Below are 15,610 nucleotides of genomic sequence, written 5' to 3' on the forward strand. Positions count from 1 at the left end.
TTTGGTCCTAACACAAGTGCTGTAGTAGACAAGCTGAATTTCATATGTGTCTGCAATTCTTTGTTACTATTAAAATATTTTTTCCTGTCTAGATAAGTTTTACGAGTTTACTCTGCATTTGTTCGTATTAGGCACAGCAGTTCAGTATCCCTAGTTCATTAAAAAAAAAACATAAACTCAGCACAAGTGTTTTATGTGTAGAAAAATCACAGTCAGTTGATTGGCCATAAGAACGTCAGTACAGTGATCAGAGCTGCTCAAGGTCTCAACAGTGTGTGTGAGCACACAGTAAAAATTCCAGATCCCAGCGTGGTAAGAGCACGTTTCATAATGTGGTGATTTCAGGAGAGCAGCTGCCCTAAGATCTACATGTCTGCCCCAGCCACGTCATGACGCCGTGGCCGTGCAGGACCCGTACGTGCGTCACCTTCCCTCTGTGCCTTGGTTTTCTCAGAAAGGAAATGCAGTTGCGTGGGCTGGGAGGAGATCTGGGTGTTCTTACTCAGTCGTGATCTGGACCATCAGTGTAGCACCTGTATCAGCTCGTGCCCATCTCTCAGTGTAAATGGGGAACTCAGAAATTACAGTGCAGTTCTTCCCTTTAGTGCCAAAAGGGCATCATGGAATGCTCTGGAAAAATCTGTAGGTATTGGTAGAAACAAGTTTTCCCAACATCTGTGTTGTAATGGGGAGAGTGAATGTCTGTGGTACTTGGCCAGTGAGGAGACTGGAGTATTAAATTCCTAACCAGTGGAGACTGGTTAGGTGGCAGAATTGCAAGAGGTGTGAAACCCTTCAGACCTAGAGCATGTTTTCAGTTTAAATGTGTGCACTATTCCTGTTATTCATGTTATAACGCCCAGCCATGACAAGTGAAATCCAGATCCTTTCTGTTAACAGTATAAATATGGGAGAGAAGCTGCTTTGTGTTATGCTGAACGTGCTCCTAAGTAGTGATGGGTAATAACAGTTCCTAGAAAAGTTGTGTTCAGCAGAGTTAAGCCTTGTGCAGTGCATCAAAGTTTTTTGGAGTTTGGGAAAGAAGTTTTTGCATTTCTGCAGCTCTGTAAGCAGTTCGTAGAAATGCAAGACTGAACAGCACAGTAGCAGAAAGAATAGGACTGATTTTCACAATTGTTCTTCTGAAGCAATGGGTTATAATCTGAGGCAAGTAGGCTAAAGTATCCAAATACCATAAAGCCATTTGCTCTGTGACCTCATCATATCTATCACCATTAACTTTTGCTCACCAGTAATAAGAAGTGCAGGAAACTGAAACTTCAATCATGTAGTTAGAGGTTTCACAAAGGACCACAGTGATCTGATTAGAGTTTATACTTTTCTTGCTCGATTTTCACCATCTCGATAGCATATGAGAAGCCTATTAAACCACAGACTGCAAGTTTAAATTACACAATTGTGTAGCCTTGCTCTGGATGATTCTCTGCTTCAACAGGCAGATATGAAGGTCAGTAGAATGTACTGTGGAAAGCGAGGTTGAAATTTTAGTGCTGGTTTGTCACTTGGTCTCTGGACTTTCTTAGTGACAAATTTGGCAGTGGAAGCCAAAGCGATGGAGAAATTTTCGGGGGTATTGGCCTTCCCACCGTTATTCAAATTACTGTACTTTTCATTTTCCATATCTCGCTGCAGGAAAGATTGACAGTGATTTATTGGTGGCAAATGCATCATAGCAACTTCAGTCATAGATTCCATAACCAAATGCATGAGAGAGTAAGCATTTTGTCCCCCTGCGCTGTTCAGATCCCAGTTTAAAAGTTTTAGTTACATAAAGGAGTTGATGTAATAGGAGCCAAGAGGTCCTTGAACGTGTCATTTTGTGCCCCTTCAAAAAAAAAGATTGGGATTTGGCATGTCAGTAGTACAACCATGAGGTAAAGTGGGGAACAGTAAATGTGTGACCAGTGAAAAGTTCCCTTTTTAACCACAGAGAACACCAGTCACAGATGTGTAAAAACGACTGTGGCTTGTTGGACTGTAATCACCTCATCGTGCTGCTGCCAATGGAATGACATTTGCATCCAAACGTTGCTTTGGGAATGTGGCCACACTGCACAAAGGAGAATCAAGGGTGGGAAGGGAGAACAGGATGGGCCAAAAAACCCACATTAAAACAGGTGAACATAAAGGTGCTGTCCACCTCTGGACATTGGAAAAGTGAAGGAGTTCAGTGTAATGCAGGATGTAGCCCATTAATACTGTAAATACAAATAGGGTGTAAATATCCTGGACACTTCAGGATTTTAAATAGGGATAGTTACCCTTAGATGCTGAATTTATGTAATATATTCTTTTTATTGCAAATAATTCTTCTTCTTTCGGCCTTTAATGAGCAGATCTAACACAAGCCATTTTTTCCTAGATTGAGGTGTAAAGACTTGAGCCAGGTATTGAAGTAAAGCAGCAGACTTTTGTCATTGGTTCCCAATCTCTACTCTCCAGAAGCCTTTTCTGGTAATTAGCTTTCTGTGCAAAACTGGAGGCTTTGAGCAGCTTTTGAGAACCTCAGAAAAAGCTCTTGATGTTTCCAGAAGAAAATGAAATATTATCACTGTAAAACATCTGGTATTTGAAAGATTTTGTGATTTTGTTTTGGTGTAATATGATTTTTATTTCTTTTTTTTTTTTGTATTTTGACATGAAATTACCCTCAGATTTTGATTCCTCCTGTTTTAAATGGACATATAATGCTGATGGTTCTTTCTTGTCCTGTCAAGATAGTGCAAGTGGTTACTGAGTGTCGGACTTAGCCATTGTTAGCACAAGCATCTGAAAATTGAAGCTTATTGATAGAGTTATATGTGGGTTTTGTTGATTTTTTTTTTTTTCTCTTTCTGGTGAGATGTTTTTAGTTTTGGAATTCTGAGTATTTAGGAATTCAGTAAAACACTTTATGGCTGAAAATTACTTCCCCTGATGGCAGAGGCAAGTGATTCTATCCTTTGATAAAGGGAGATGATATCAACTGATAATATTGGACATTAAAATCTTTTGAAAATACTGAGAATTCAAGAAAATGAGAAAATTTACTGCTGAATTGAACTGACCAACTGTTTCTTAAAGCAGTAGAGGAAAAAGCAAATGTAATGGATAGGATGGACTTCAAAGATGTCACCTCTCAGGATGCCAACATCTAGAGGATGGCAAGAGGATTCTCTGATTCTTTTAATCCAAGAGTCCATTCCGTGTTTTTTTAGGAAGTGTGACAATGAGCCACTGGGGCTACAAAATGTCTTTTTTTCCATTTTTTTTTGTAGTGTAATAGCAAAATTCATACTGCATTTGCTGCCAAAAACATCAGAAGTGACTGTCACATTGAAACCATTGTGATTTGGCTTTATGTTAAACAGGACTCAACTGCTGTAGAAAATGGAATAGTAAGAGTCTTCATGGGCTTTTCTGAAGCCTTTTGTGACACTGATACAAAAGATCATAGTAGATTTGTTTGTTTGTTTGTTTGTGTGCATTTACTCCCAAACCAAAAATATCACTCCTTTAGAAAACACTGGTTGAGGCTTCAAAATTCAGGAGTTCACTGCCTTTCCACTCTTTAAACCTAGACCTGAACTGTGTTGCCAGATTCATGGAGGAGCCCAGTTATGCTGAGGAGTTCTAGGTGATAATGCACAGGGCAGTGGTGATGCAGAAATGGTACGGAGTAGAAATTTGGATCAAATTTCAGGTGGAGTTTCTCAGCTTGGACCTTTCTGCACGTAAAATTTGGTGCATTTGTCTGTGGAATAAAAGACTGTAGCTTATCTTACGCTATTCAATGAGTGTAGTTTCAGGAGGGTCATTTAGAAAGAGGATATGCACATGGGTGGTGTGAGTATAGAGTGCAGCATGCAGGTGAGATGTTTTACCAGGAGTGTGGAGACAAGTTCTTTCATCTCATGGGCTGCATTTTCCAAAGAGAAAAATCACTGCTTTGAATCCTGGCCAGAGCCAGGACAGGTGGAGGCTGGCCTGACTGTTCATGGTGTACTGGCTTGCAGGTTTTCTCTGCGGCTGTGTTCATGATTATTCTTAAGTAAAACAGTTTCAGAGTCTTTGAGACCCTCTCCTTCATGTTGCAAATACAGCACAACCTAAATTATGTTGGTATTTAGGGACTAAAGGGAGCAGTCGTTCCCATGGCTCCACAACCACTTGTGTGAGACAGGAAGCAAGACAATGAGAGAAGGACCAAGGGCTTCATTTTGAATACTTACTGTTCCAAATGTTATCTTCCCATGCCCAGACTGATCTCCCAGGTTCTCCCAAACTTGAAGTACAAAGCCTGTGCGATTGAGACATGTTTCTCTTAGAGTGCGAGAAACAGTAGCAATTTTGTCCCCATTTCCTATCTTTTTTTAAGAAAAAGAAAAAAGATCAATGCAGAATACCTTTTGTGGTTTGGGTTATAATTTCATTATTAACAAATGTGATTCATATGTAGAACTCAGGGGTTTCCCCCTATGCTGTGTAGTGTGTCCTTGTGTGGGGTAATGCATGGTTTTCCCTCTTTACCTGGGTGTACAGTCTTAATTCTTCCTCTTCTCCTAGAAGACTGTATATTAATTTCTCCCTTTCTGTCAAGTCCTGATGTGTTTTTGTAGGATTACCAGGTGTGGTGAAGTGTGACCTTCAACAGGGATGTGGTTTAGAGGCTCCCATGTTGTCATTCTAGCTATGACACTGCCTCCCCCGTTACCTGGGGAAGGTGCTGACTCTGCTTTAAACATCTTCATGAGTAAATGAGAGTGAAATTTCACTGCTACATTTTGCAGGAACTTTGTGCCTCCCTCTGAATAATCCAGTCTAATCCTGATCTCACAGAAACCAAGAAGTGATTTGCATTGAGGAGTTTCTTCGTTTTGATGTACAGCTTTGGAGCACTTACCTTATAAATTCTGTCTCCTGATTTTGTCTCACTTTTTTTTCCCCAGTGGAATTAGTGATAAAATAATGCACTTTTTCTTAATAATACAAGTAAGGATGACATGTAGTTCTGAAAAAATACACTCATCTCCAGAGCTTATCTCCCTTCGTTCCCAAAGTCATTTTATTGCTTTATTACAGTTAACTCCCGGATTGCTGTGGTCAAAAAGTACCTGATCAGCCAGTTCTATACATCCAGCTTCAGACCATCAGAGGGCTTTTCCAGTCGTAATCCAGGGACAGTTGCCTTCCCAATTTAGCTCCTGTGTTTATGACATTGCTTTCAGAGCATTTTCTATTATATGGCTAAATGATTTTTCCCTAATGCTGGTTTCTGTATCCTTGTAAAGTTTTACATGTGGTTACTTGTCTGGTATCTGTGAAAGTCTGTACATTTAGATTCTACATTGAGAGAAACTGGAGCAATATTTTATGAGACATATAATATTTTATGAGACATACAATTTATGACATATCTCATAGAGCAGTATTATTACTGCCTCCGAAACTCTTAGCAGTGTGTGGCTAAACAAAAATGTCAAAAGGTTCCATTTAAATGCCTAAGGAAAAAGCAAAGAGTGAAACCAAGATCTGTGGGAGAGAAATTTCTGATGTTAAACAGGAAACACAAATATTCAGCAGAAGTGTTTGCAAAAGCATCAGTAATAACTCTACACATGTACACGTGTTAATTTTCTCACTCATTTTTCCCCGAGGATTATTATTCTTTTCATGGGAAACTTAAAGTGATCTAAACCACCTCATTTAATATTTAAACTGGAAATTATGTGAGTGAAAAGAAATAACAAGAAGAAAAGTCTGTGTTTGCCAAACACTTGGTGGGAGGAAAATCACCCAGTCCTGTAGCCAGGTAGCTTAGCCAGTGTTAAAAAAGGTATTGTGTTTACTCTTTGACCACTTCAACACTAATATTATCTGAAGTTTGTGTTGTATATGTAGCTTCTTATTCTTGATATTCTGTAATAATACCCAACTCATGAATAGCAGTGTTAATTGGTACATTTTAATGTGTTCTACAAAGACAATTAGTAGTGGTTTTTGTGTTTTCCATGTGTAGAGAATTTGGACACACAGGTCTAAATAATATTTTTAAATCTGTGTGCCTGGACATTCTCTGCAAATCAGTAGAAGCAGGGAGGGGGAAAAACCAAAGCAAACAGCAAGTTCAAGATCATTGTGTTTGGGAGAACTCCAGATGTACTCTGCAGTGCCCTGAAAATGAAAAGCATTTCCCTTTCTGCTGCAGATAAAAGGGTTGTGTGGGGCCTCTTGCACTGCAGTACTTGTGAGAATCCTGAATTCTAAGTAGAAGTGAAAGGACTTTTACTTGTGTTCAGAAACTAAGTTGATGTTTTTTTCCATCCAGAAGGGGATTGAAAGGTTGTAAGGAGAAAACAACAAAAGAAAAAAAATCAGAATAAGAATATGAGTAGGCCTTGACTCAATGTTTTATTATATTTAAAAAGTACAGGTACATTAGTCATATTCTCTGAAGGATTTCTTGTAAAGGAGCTTTGCTGCTTGTAAGCTTTTCCTGTGATTAGTTTCTGATGAAAGTATTTTTTAAATTAAGTGAATTGGTAGTTTGGAAATTGATAACTCTGGAAACTGAAACGATCTGCTCCTGACTTTCAGGGACACTGAGTGGCACAAGCACCGTGCAGAGAGCTGTGCAGAGGAGGCCATTTCTTCTGAGGCTGAGCCGGTGCGTGGTTCTCAGGAAACCCCAGGAGAGGGTGCAGTACCTGTTGTGAGGCCCCATCTGCTGGTGCGTCCTCCTCTGGCTGCTGCCCGTGGCTGTGTGTCAGGTACAGGGTGTGCTCTGTGTTCTCCTGTGGCAGTTCTGTGGGGACAGATCCCTCTGCTTTCGGTGAAGGGTTGGCATTACCCCTCTTGTATAATCATGTCCTTTGTCTGCTCCACAGCAAAGAAGTGATGGCTGCTGGGTGTTATTTCAGTCTACTAATATATTGCACCAGTAATGCTTTGATGGTTTCTGAGTGAGTTTACAGGAGAGAGGAACAGAAGAATTGACTGTTGTGGCACTTTGGCCTGAGGTTCTTGGTTAATGTTCCATTATTCCACTTCCAAATACCCCTGTCTCTGCTGTGATCCCTAGCTGAAGAACAACTTGCCAGGCTTTGTCCTGCAAAGTATCACTTCATCTTAGCAGCTTATTGCCTAGTTAGACTTCAACCATAGTGATACAGGCAGAATAAAAAATCATTGCTGCTTGAGGCCATGATTTTAATGAGGTTGTAGTGCCAGGCAGGGAGGTCTGAAACTGTGGAACTTGAAATCCTAAGTCATAAAACTTCAACTGTCTTGCTTCATATCAGCTTACAGGAGCCAAGAAACGTGCACTGCTTCTATACCAGGATTCCAGCCTGTCTGTATGTACTAAAATCCAAGGAATTCCTGAACCTGAGAATTTGTATGTTCTGAATGCTGGGACCATGGCTGTTAGCAGAAACAAGGTACCTTCTGGCACTGAAATATTTTACTGCTGCAGTCTTCAGGCTAGAGATGTGCACAGGAACAGTTGCCCTCAGGCTTCAGTGGGAGATGTTGACAGTGGTTCTTTTGTTTTGCCAGTGAGGACTTACTCTCTCCATTTAAATCTTTTCATGATAGAGTAGGAATTAAAGACCATGCAGTGCAAAATAAGGATAATACAGAGTAACAGGGAAGCTGGTTCCATATTTGTTCTGTTTTAAAGCAGCTGAACTATATTAAATCTGTGTAAATAATAAAAAGATGGGCCACTTCTGCTATGATTTTGGATATCAAAAGTCTGAGATCTAATCACTGTCTGACTCCTGTTAAGGTCATGTGCTAGAACGCATGACCAGTTTTTGGTTGGTTACCATTAACTTGGGTGTGGTGAAGGAGGAATTTAGAACTACATAAACTCAATAATGTCAAAAAGGTGCAAAAAATAAAGTTGGTAAATTAGAACCAAATGTTACAAATATATGAAGCTATCTATCTGTCTTATAGAGTTTAAAATACGTTAGTTGTGCCTTTAAAGACATAAATCATTGTTCTTTAACTTTAAAAACTGAGCGTGAATTATCCAAAGCCATGTGAGTGCTGGTATCTGACTGTTGGTGCAGAGCAGTTTCACTGGAGTGAACTAGTTGTGTTGGTGCTTTGTCTTGATGGAAAATAAAGAGCTCTGTGGGGACTGGGAAAGCACCCTGGGTGCCCTTGGTTGTGAAATGGGTTATTGATCGATCAGTCCTCATACAGAAACTTCCAGAGAGGGAGAAGTTTTAAATGACATCACTATCCATCTTTATTCTTCCATTGACTAAAATCATAGAAGCATAGAATCAGCTGGGTTGGAAGGGACCTCTGAGATCATCAAGTCTTGATCCACTACCACCGTGGTTACTAGACCATGGCACTGAGTGCCACCTCCAGTCTCATCTGAAAAACCTCCAGGGACGGAGAATCCACCACTTCCCTGGGCAGCCCATAACAATGCCAAAAGAACCTACACTTTCTTTTATTCCCCAAAGGGATTTACAGTTTGCTTTGTACCTCTGCTGCTCTTCGTCTGACCTTTATCACTGCTGCCCACTGAATTGTACTTAAAGCCTAAAAAAGGCATATGTGTCAGACTGGGAAATTTCCCAGAGAATTGTCTCAAAAACTGACATAAATGTTATCCAGAGAACCAGATAGTCCAGCTAGAAAATACTTCCCCGTCTCACACAAGTGTCACTTTTTCAATTTTCACCTTTTTTCCCCCCCATGTCACTCTGAAATGATTTTGAAAGCTTTCAACTGTTTTAATTAAAAAATCACTCAAGAAAGAGCATGACTGATCCATAGCCATCAGTAACCTGTTGACTGGACACCTCCCATCCCAAAAGCCCGCTCTCTGCTCTGCTATTGTGTACATGCTCTTGTTTTTAACAGAAAAAATTCCATCCTGGACCTGAGAAATGGTTTTTGTTTGAAGTTTTGTCAGACTTTCAGTGGAAGTTGTAGAGTTTTGGTTTCACCAAATTGTTGTCCTCCAGTGGAAAAACTTGCACTGAAAAATTCCCAGCCCTGTCTGCTTCTGAGTTTGCCTTGTATAACATCTTTTTAAGGGAAGTCTTCTGATGCAGAACAGTTGCACTTCAGGAGGAAATGTTTTAAAGTTAGTTACTGGTTAAACATGAATAAATCCAGGGGAGGTTCTTGTCTGTGTTTTTGTGGAGTGCTGCAGTGAGCAGCCCACCCTGGTGTTGGTGCCACAAGTGTCAGGCCAGGGCAGTGATCTCAACACAGTGGGAGCTCCTTGAGCTGACTGGGCTTATCTTTCTCCTGATGCTTGATCCCTGCTCCCATCCTCTGGCTGCTTCTGTCGTTGTGCAAGTCCATGTGGTGGTGCAGTGCATGTGTCTGGGGCAGAGAACTGACCCAGGGCAAATATAATTTACATCTTCACCCTTTTTCCCCTAAGAAATGCAACTGGTGGGAACTGGTAGGGGGAAGAAGTGGGAATGGTTCAAGCCAGCCCTGCCCAGTGCAACAGTTGGAAAGGGAGCTTGAGGCAGTAGATACTTTGTTCTTTGTAATAAAATTCTTAATGCCAGGTCAGGTTGTTACCTGGTGTTTGTCCAGGCCTTTGTAGGGCCATAGTGTAAAATAGATAATGGAAAGAACTGGTAAAAATAAAATAGAACACCCCCCGGCTGGTTTTAACTAGAATTACTTCAGGTTGGAAGAGCAGTTGCAGTTACACTTGCCCACCCAAGATTGTGAACCCAGTGAAGGACTGGGATTGAGTGAGTTACAAAGGTGGAGGAGAATGAGGAAAGAAAGAATAATTTTGAAGGCAGTCTCTCCAAACAAAGCTTATTCATGTATGCTTGTCTAAACATATTCCTATAAAGGTAGGATGGAAAAAACTAGGGTAGCAATGCAGTGCAGCAGCTGACAGAATATGGGGCACCTGAGCAGAGTTCAAGCAAAAATATCCACCAGGAAGGGAAGCAGGAAGTTGATAAGGAATGCACCTCTGACATAAGATGGGGCAAGATTTGCCAATGCTTTGTCCTGTCTGGTGTTAATGCAAGAGCTGTAAATGTCAGGCACCATTTAAGTGGCTTATCTAGAGGGGGAAAGGAGGACAGAAGACAGACTGAATGAGGAAGAGTAAATTAAGACTGGAAAAGAACTGAATATGGGAAGAAGAAATAGAGATATATTAAGTAGATGGCATTTGAAATGTGCCTGTAAAAGAGAACACAACATGCAATCAACAACAAACTGTTAAAACTTCATAACTAGATAGTTTTATGCCTTTTTTCAGTTTAAGTATATTTGATCTCAAGCTATTTTTGCTTCAAAATACCAGTTTTCCACAGAATGAAGTCTTACTCAAAAAGACCCCAAAAACCATCGTCACCATGTAGCAAAAATGTTCAGTCTCATCACAGAGTATGTTTGAGTGGTGAAATAAATCGTGATGGGTGTTTTGAGTTTCCTGTGTGTGCTTTGCTCACAGAACCCAGGCAAAGAGCCTTTAATGTTCTCGATACTGCTTTTAAAATACAAGCAGGCGAGCCAGATGCTTCTTGCTGTACTGACTTTAATCACTGGTATCTTTATACACTCTGTTTCTTAAGCAACCTTGAAAAGAGGGATCACATGTGTGGGAGGGAGCAAAATATTGTAGAAACTTCCAGCTTGCTTCCTTAGGGATACTGAATTTAAAATTGGCCTTAGCATTAGCAAGTGCACATTGTCTGAGGGGATGCCCTTGGGAAAAGCATTCCTAAGCCACTAGGAGAGCTGGCAGGAGGATGATGTGTGTGTGCTGGGTCCCATACCTATGTGTCTTCATACAGGCGTGGTGTCACTGAGTTTGGGTCAAGGACTAGTAAATGTTGCCTTTTCCTCTTGGAGAAGTTCACCAAACCCTGAAGTATCTTAGTTTGTATTGAAAAAGTCAACTTTGTAACTCTTGATCATTAGTTCTTTCTCAGGATTGGGAGCATCGTAGGTCTTTTTAGTGAAGCTCCCTATGTTTGAGTGTTGGTGAGATTAATTTTTACAAGCTGGGCGGTGCCAGCAGGAGGAAGAGGGAGAGAAGGGAGAAGGTCTGTTTTCCTTTCTCAGCTGCCTGCTGCCCTCTTGTGCAATGATCGGCTCTTTACACCGGCGTGTGTCCTGGCCATCCATAAAGGCTTGGAGTTCCTTCTTCATTTGGTGAAGTGCGGGATTTGGGGTGCCAACCTCACATGCTCTTCTGTATTTCACTCCCTGCAAGTCCTGCCTTCCATTCAGTCCCATCTTCGTATCAGCTTGACCCCTTTTTCATTTGTTGTCTCTCCATTAATTTTAAGGATTTGAGGGAGGATGGAGAGAGTTGCTCTGTCACAGTGTTAAAGCATTTGTCTGATCTGTTGTGATACACTTGGTATGAGATGTACTGTATCTTCCACTACGTTTGGTTTATGAGTGGTTCCCTCACTTCTTTGGCTTGAAAATGAAAATCTTTCTGACTTCCTTGTCAGGATGTTCTTCCTGGGATTTAACTTTATGCCACTAGACATTAGCATTATCTTCAACTCTTTTTGCATTTTAATGGAATTGTGCAGCTGATGATTGTGCACCATCTAAGTGCCTGAAAATCTTTGAAAACAGAAAGGAAATTGGAGGCAACATAACGGAAGGAAGAAAGTGAACTGGAGTTGGAAAACAAATGTGGGAAATTGGAAGAATGGGAAGAAGATAGAGAATCAAGGATGAGCATGGAGAGGGGACAGGAAACAGTAGAGAGAGAAGTTTGATATAATAAGGTCATCTTCAAAAAGTGAAAAGAGGTAGAGGTAAGAAGAAGCTGCTGAAGAGCCTAAGTGTTGTGGTGAGAGATAGTTTAGTATACACTTCATGGGGTTGCAGCAGTAACACAACTGGACAAGAAAAGAATATTGGGAAACCTTCAGCTGTATAAGCAGGAAAAGGGAAAACTAAATGGAAAGTAGAGAACTTATTTATTATGTTTGTGGTGTATCTCAGAGCTTACTGTGATGAGCATGATTTTCAACTTACCCATTTGGTGTCTGGAATTGCTTTAAGTTTCCGTACAGTTATCAGAAGGTGGCAGCACAGCAATTTAGATCAGCAGCTTGGGCAAAGATGTTTGACTAGGAAATGTTCTTTTTCTCCTTAGCTGCTGTTACAACATGGTTTATCAGCACAAGTGCAAAGCAGAGAACACTACAGGGCAGTTTTGTTTTGTGTTTGCCCCCACAGCTGTTAGGACAATATGCAGGGGGTGTAAAAAAACCTTATTGAGAGAGCACACAGTACAAACCAGCATATTTGAGATTTGTCTTTTACAGATGTACAGACATCTAGCTCAATTTGGGCAAAACTGTGTCTGAACTTCTCAGTAGAGTCATTAGTTGAGTTATTCTAGTGTGGGAATAATTGCCTTTGGTTTGGGAGGCTCTGTGTTCCCTTTTGCATTAGCACTATCCATGCAGTGCACAAAGTACATTGCATGACGTGCTCCAACAAATACGCTAAAAATATTTCTGAATTCTTACTTAATCTGTATTTATGTTTCAGCTTCCTTCCATGTTAAAAGCAAAGAAATGTCTACTCCAAATATTTTCTTTCCTGTGTTTTCTAACGTGGTTGTAGCTGTAGGTGGAAATACTGAAAAGTGCAAGTAAGAAATAAAAGCAGTGTATCTGTGCAAAATTAAGTGTGTTCTATCAGGAAAGAGAGACTGTGGTGTATTTAGCAAATATGCACTTGGAGAAACTGTGTTAGCCAAAGAAAGTACTCTCAACCTTTTGGCTTGCATTTGAATCCTACATAGTTTGAGTGAGATTGATCATATCTAGTAATGGGCTTCAATATGTAGTTATCCGTGTGAGAACTATTCCCTGTGGGTTTTCCAGTCCCCTGTAATACATTCCTGGTTTAGAGTGGGGTGCCTCGTTCCTGAGTATTTCTGCTTCTCCTCACTGAGTGAAGTCAGATAACTCAGGCTTGACTAGCAGTTAATTCTGGGTGGATCCCAGCAGCCCTGGCTCCCACTGGCTTCTTGTGTGCCAAGATAGGAGGATTAGACCCTATCCTTTTGCTCTTCCTTCCAAAGCCTTTCGCAGGGAGATCTAAGGTTCAGATTCGAGTGTTCACCACCACTGAACTGTTTAGGAGCCAGCAGGAGGCAGCTTGCACATCCAGATCCTTGGGAATGAGTCTGCTGGCTCTTCTTTTGAGTGAGCACATCACCCTCTGTCCTGGATGTAGGAGCAGTTCATGCCTGAAGCCTCCAGTGTTCTATGACACTTCCTCTCTGTTTTCATTTGTTTTTTAAGGATTTTTTTTTTTTAAAGGAAATCAGGCCCAACAAATGCAGTTGTGTGATGACAGAAAACACAATGAAAGGAGTTACTATTTGAGTCAGTGTTTTCTAAAAAGGAGAGGAATAGCTGTTCAACTGTTTAGTGTTTGTTTTCATTAGAACTTTGTGCTTGTTTGTTGTTGATCCATTTTTGTTACATTTCAGGGAAAAGGCATTTTAACAAAAGATAAAACATAGCTACCATTTTAAACTATAATACTTATTTTTTGAAATTAAGCACATCCTATTAAATTGGGCTGTGATAAAAGGATTGACATTTCAAAGCAAGGAAAAAATAAGATGAGGAGAGAGAAGAGTGAAAAACAGACTGGATAATTGTTACTTTTATAGTTATGTGTTCATGTGTTTGACTTTTCCTGTTTTGACTCTACACAGAATGTTATCCGATTTTTGTTCATGGCAGTCTGAAGAAATCTGGGTGATGTCATTGAACCTGCCATGAGTATGCCAGAAGGACTTTATTAACCCTGAAAAGCCCATTTTTTAAAAAAAATATTTTCAAGTGAGATGGGAACAATAAAAAGTTAACGACTCCTTCTTAATGGTTATATGAAGAAGATAAACTTTGTATACCATGTCCCTGATCTGATAAATTGATGACAGTATAGGCTAACAAAGTTCACTGATTGGCCACTGTCAGGGTAGGAATGGTTTTCAAAGAAAACCAAGAGAGTCTAATCCAGGCAATCCCAGTGGGAGCCAGAATTAGCTATTAGTCAGTTCTGAGTCATCTGTCCACTCGGTGAAGAGAATAAGAAATACTCAGGAACAAGTCACCCCACTCCAAACCAGGTATGTAATTTACGGGATGGAAGACCCCTAACTATTCCCCAGGGAATACTTCTCACTCAGATAACTACAGAAGGAAGTTCTGAAAGAATAGAACAAGAGAAAACTGTGTTAGGTAAAATTGTTTAATATCACAGGCATATAAATTAATCAGACCACATAGTCCTTAGTATGAACATTCCCTTTACAGAAATGCAATAAATAATTAAATTAGATGAGTCAGTGGGTATAAAAATAATCTTCTCTGGAAAAGTAAATATTACACAGAATTGTATATACCATGCTAAAACACATCTTGAAGTGCCTGAAAAGTGCACTTATGATCAAAGTCATAAATATATTGTAAAGCCTCCCTGGGAGGTAATGAGCTTTTACAAAAGGCTTACACTCAGTTAATGAAAAATACATTGTTTCTGCAGAGAGTGCAGTTAGTACAAAGAGAGTCCATCTTACACAAGGAAGTAAGTCAAGGCTGTGTACACATCCTGATGTGTGATATGGTCCTTCCTAGGATCACAAGTTCCTCCTGGTGCATCCTAATTTCTTATTCTGAGAACGGTGTTGCAGAACGAGATGATGTCTTCTTGAACGCTGGTTTATCGTGCACAGATTTCCTGTTCTTCATTCATCCTGCTCTTCAAACAGCACATTGAATAACACCTTCAGCCTTTCACAACTCTGACAAATCAAAGTTAGCACGGAGCCCCAGGATCATGTGAATCAAAGCGTATCTGAAGTGTATGGAGCTGCCCGCTGTGACTGTGCTGACACTGCCCAGAAGCGTGGTGTTAATGAACGTCAGCTGTGAAAGTTTTGTAATTAATATTCTCCATACATTGCTGGACTGGATTGTTCAATACTTTTGGCTTTCTGCAAGATCTCAGAGCAGTTAACCCTCTAAGTTACATTTGTTGCAGTTTCTCACTAGTTTTTTGAATCCTACAAATGAGCATTTTGAGTTAAGTTGTTCTGCTGGTACAAGAAATGCCCTCAATTAACAAGCAAGTATATTATGTTTAAAACAAGGAAGAAAACCTCTTTAGCACTATGCTAGGTGTGATAAGACCCATAGTTAAAAGGCTGGAGCAAGTCACTAAACAGAAATAGCTACATTGCTTACTGCATTACGTGCTGTCTCCTGTACAAAACCCAGAAATTGCTGCAGTGTGGGCAGGAGTAACCAGTTAGCTTATGACATTCCTGTAGGGAATTCTTTCCATTCATAAAATATCCATCCCAGATACTAAAGTTCCCTCTCAATGCTTTGTAATGATTGCTAATAAATAGGTAATGTACAATGTTGTTTGTGTTAAAATGCTAAAAACATTTCATCTGCACAACAAGACTTTTCAATCTTTTAGAATAGGCCCTTTTAGAATATTGATTTAAGGCATTTAGCAAGTTACTGGAAAAGACATTTACAAATAAAAAATATATACTGTGTTCTCTCTAAAAATATAAAGCTCTTTCCCA

General features: G+C 40.1%; 1 protein-coding gene across 1 annotated transcript in view; it reads right to left on the reverse strand.

Moving 5' to 3' along the window:
- Positions 1-1,449: 1,449 nt before the first annotated feature.
- The window catches only part of IL21 (interleukin 21), a 20,613-nt gene continuing 6,452 nt past the window's right edge, over positions 1,450-15,610 (reverse strand). The window contains exons 5-6 of the mRNA XM_017825065.1: positions 4,233-4,367; positions 1,450-1,647 (exon numbers count right to left, since the gene is read on the reverse strand). Coding sequence (XP_017680554.1) covers positions 1,450-1,647; positions 4,233-4,367 — 333 coding nt within the window. The remainder of the gene's footprint in view (positions 1,648-4,232; positions 4,368-15,610) is intronic.

Source organism: Lepidothrix coronata, unplaced genomic scaffold (assembly GCF_001604755.1).
Source record: "Lepidothrix coronata isolate B3197 unplaced genomic scaffold, Lepidothrix_coronata-1.0 Scaffold116, whole genome shotgun sequence".
Lineage (NCBI taxonomy): Eukaryota > Metazoa > Chordata > Aves > Passeriformes > Pipridae > Lepidothrix > Lepidothrix coronata.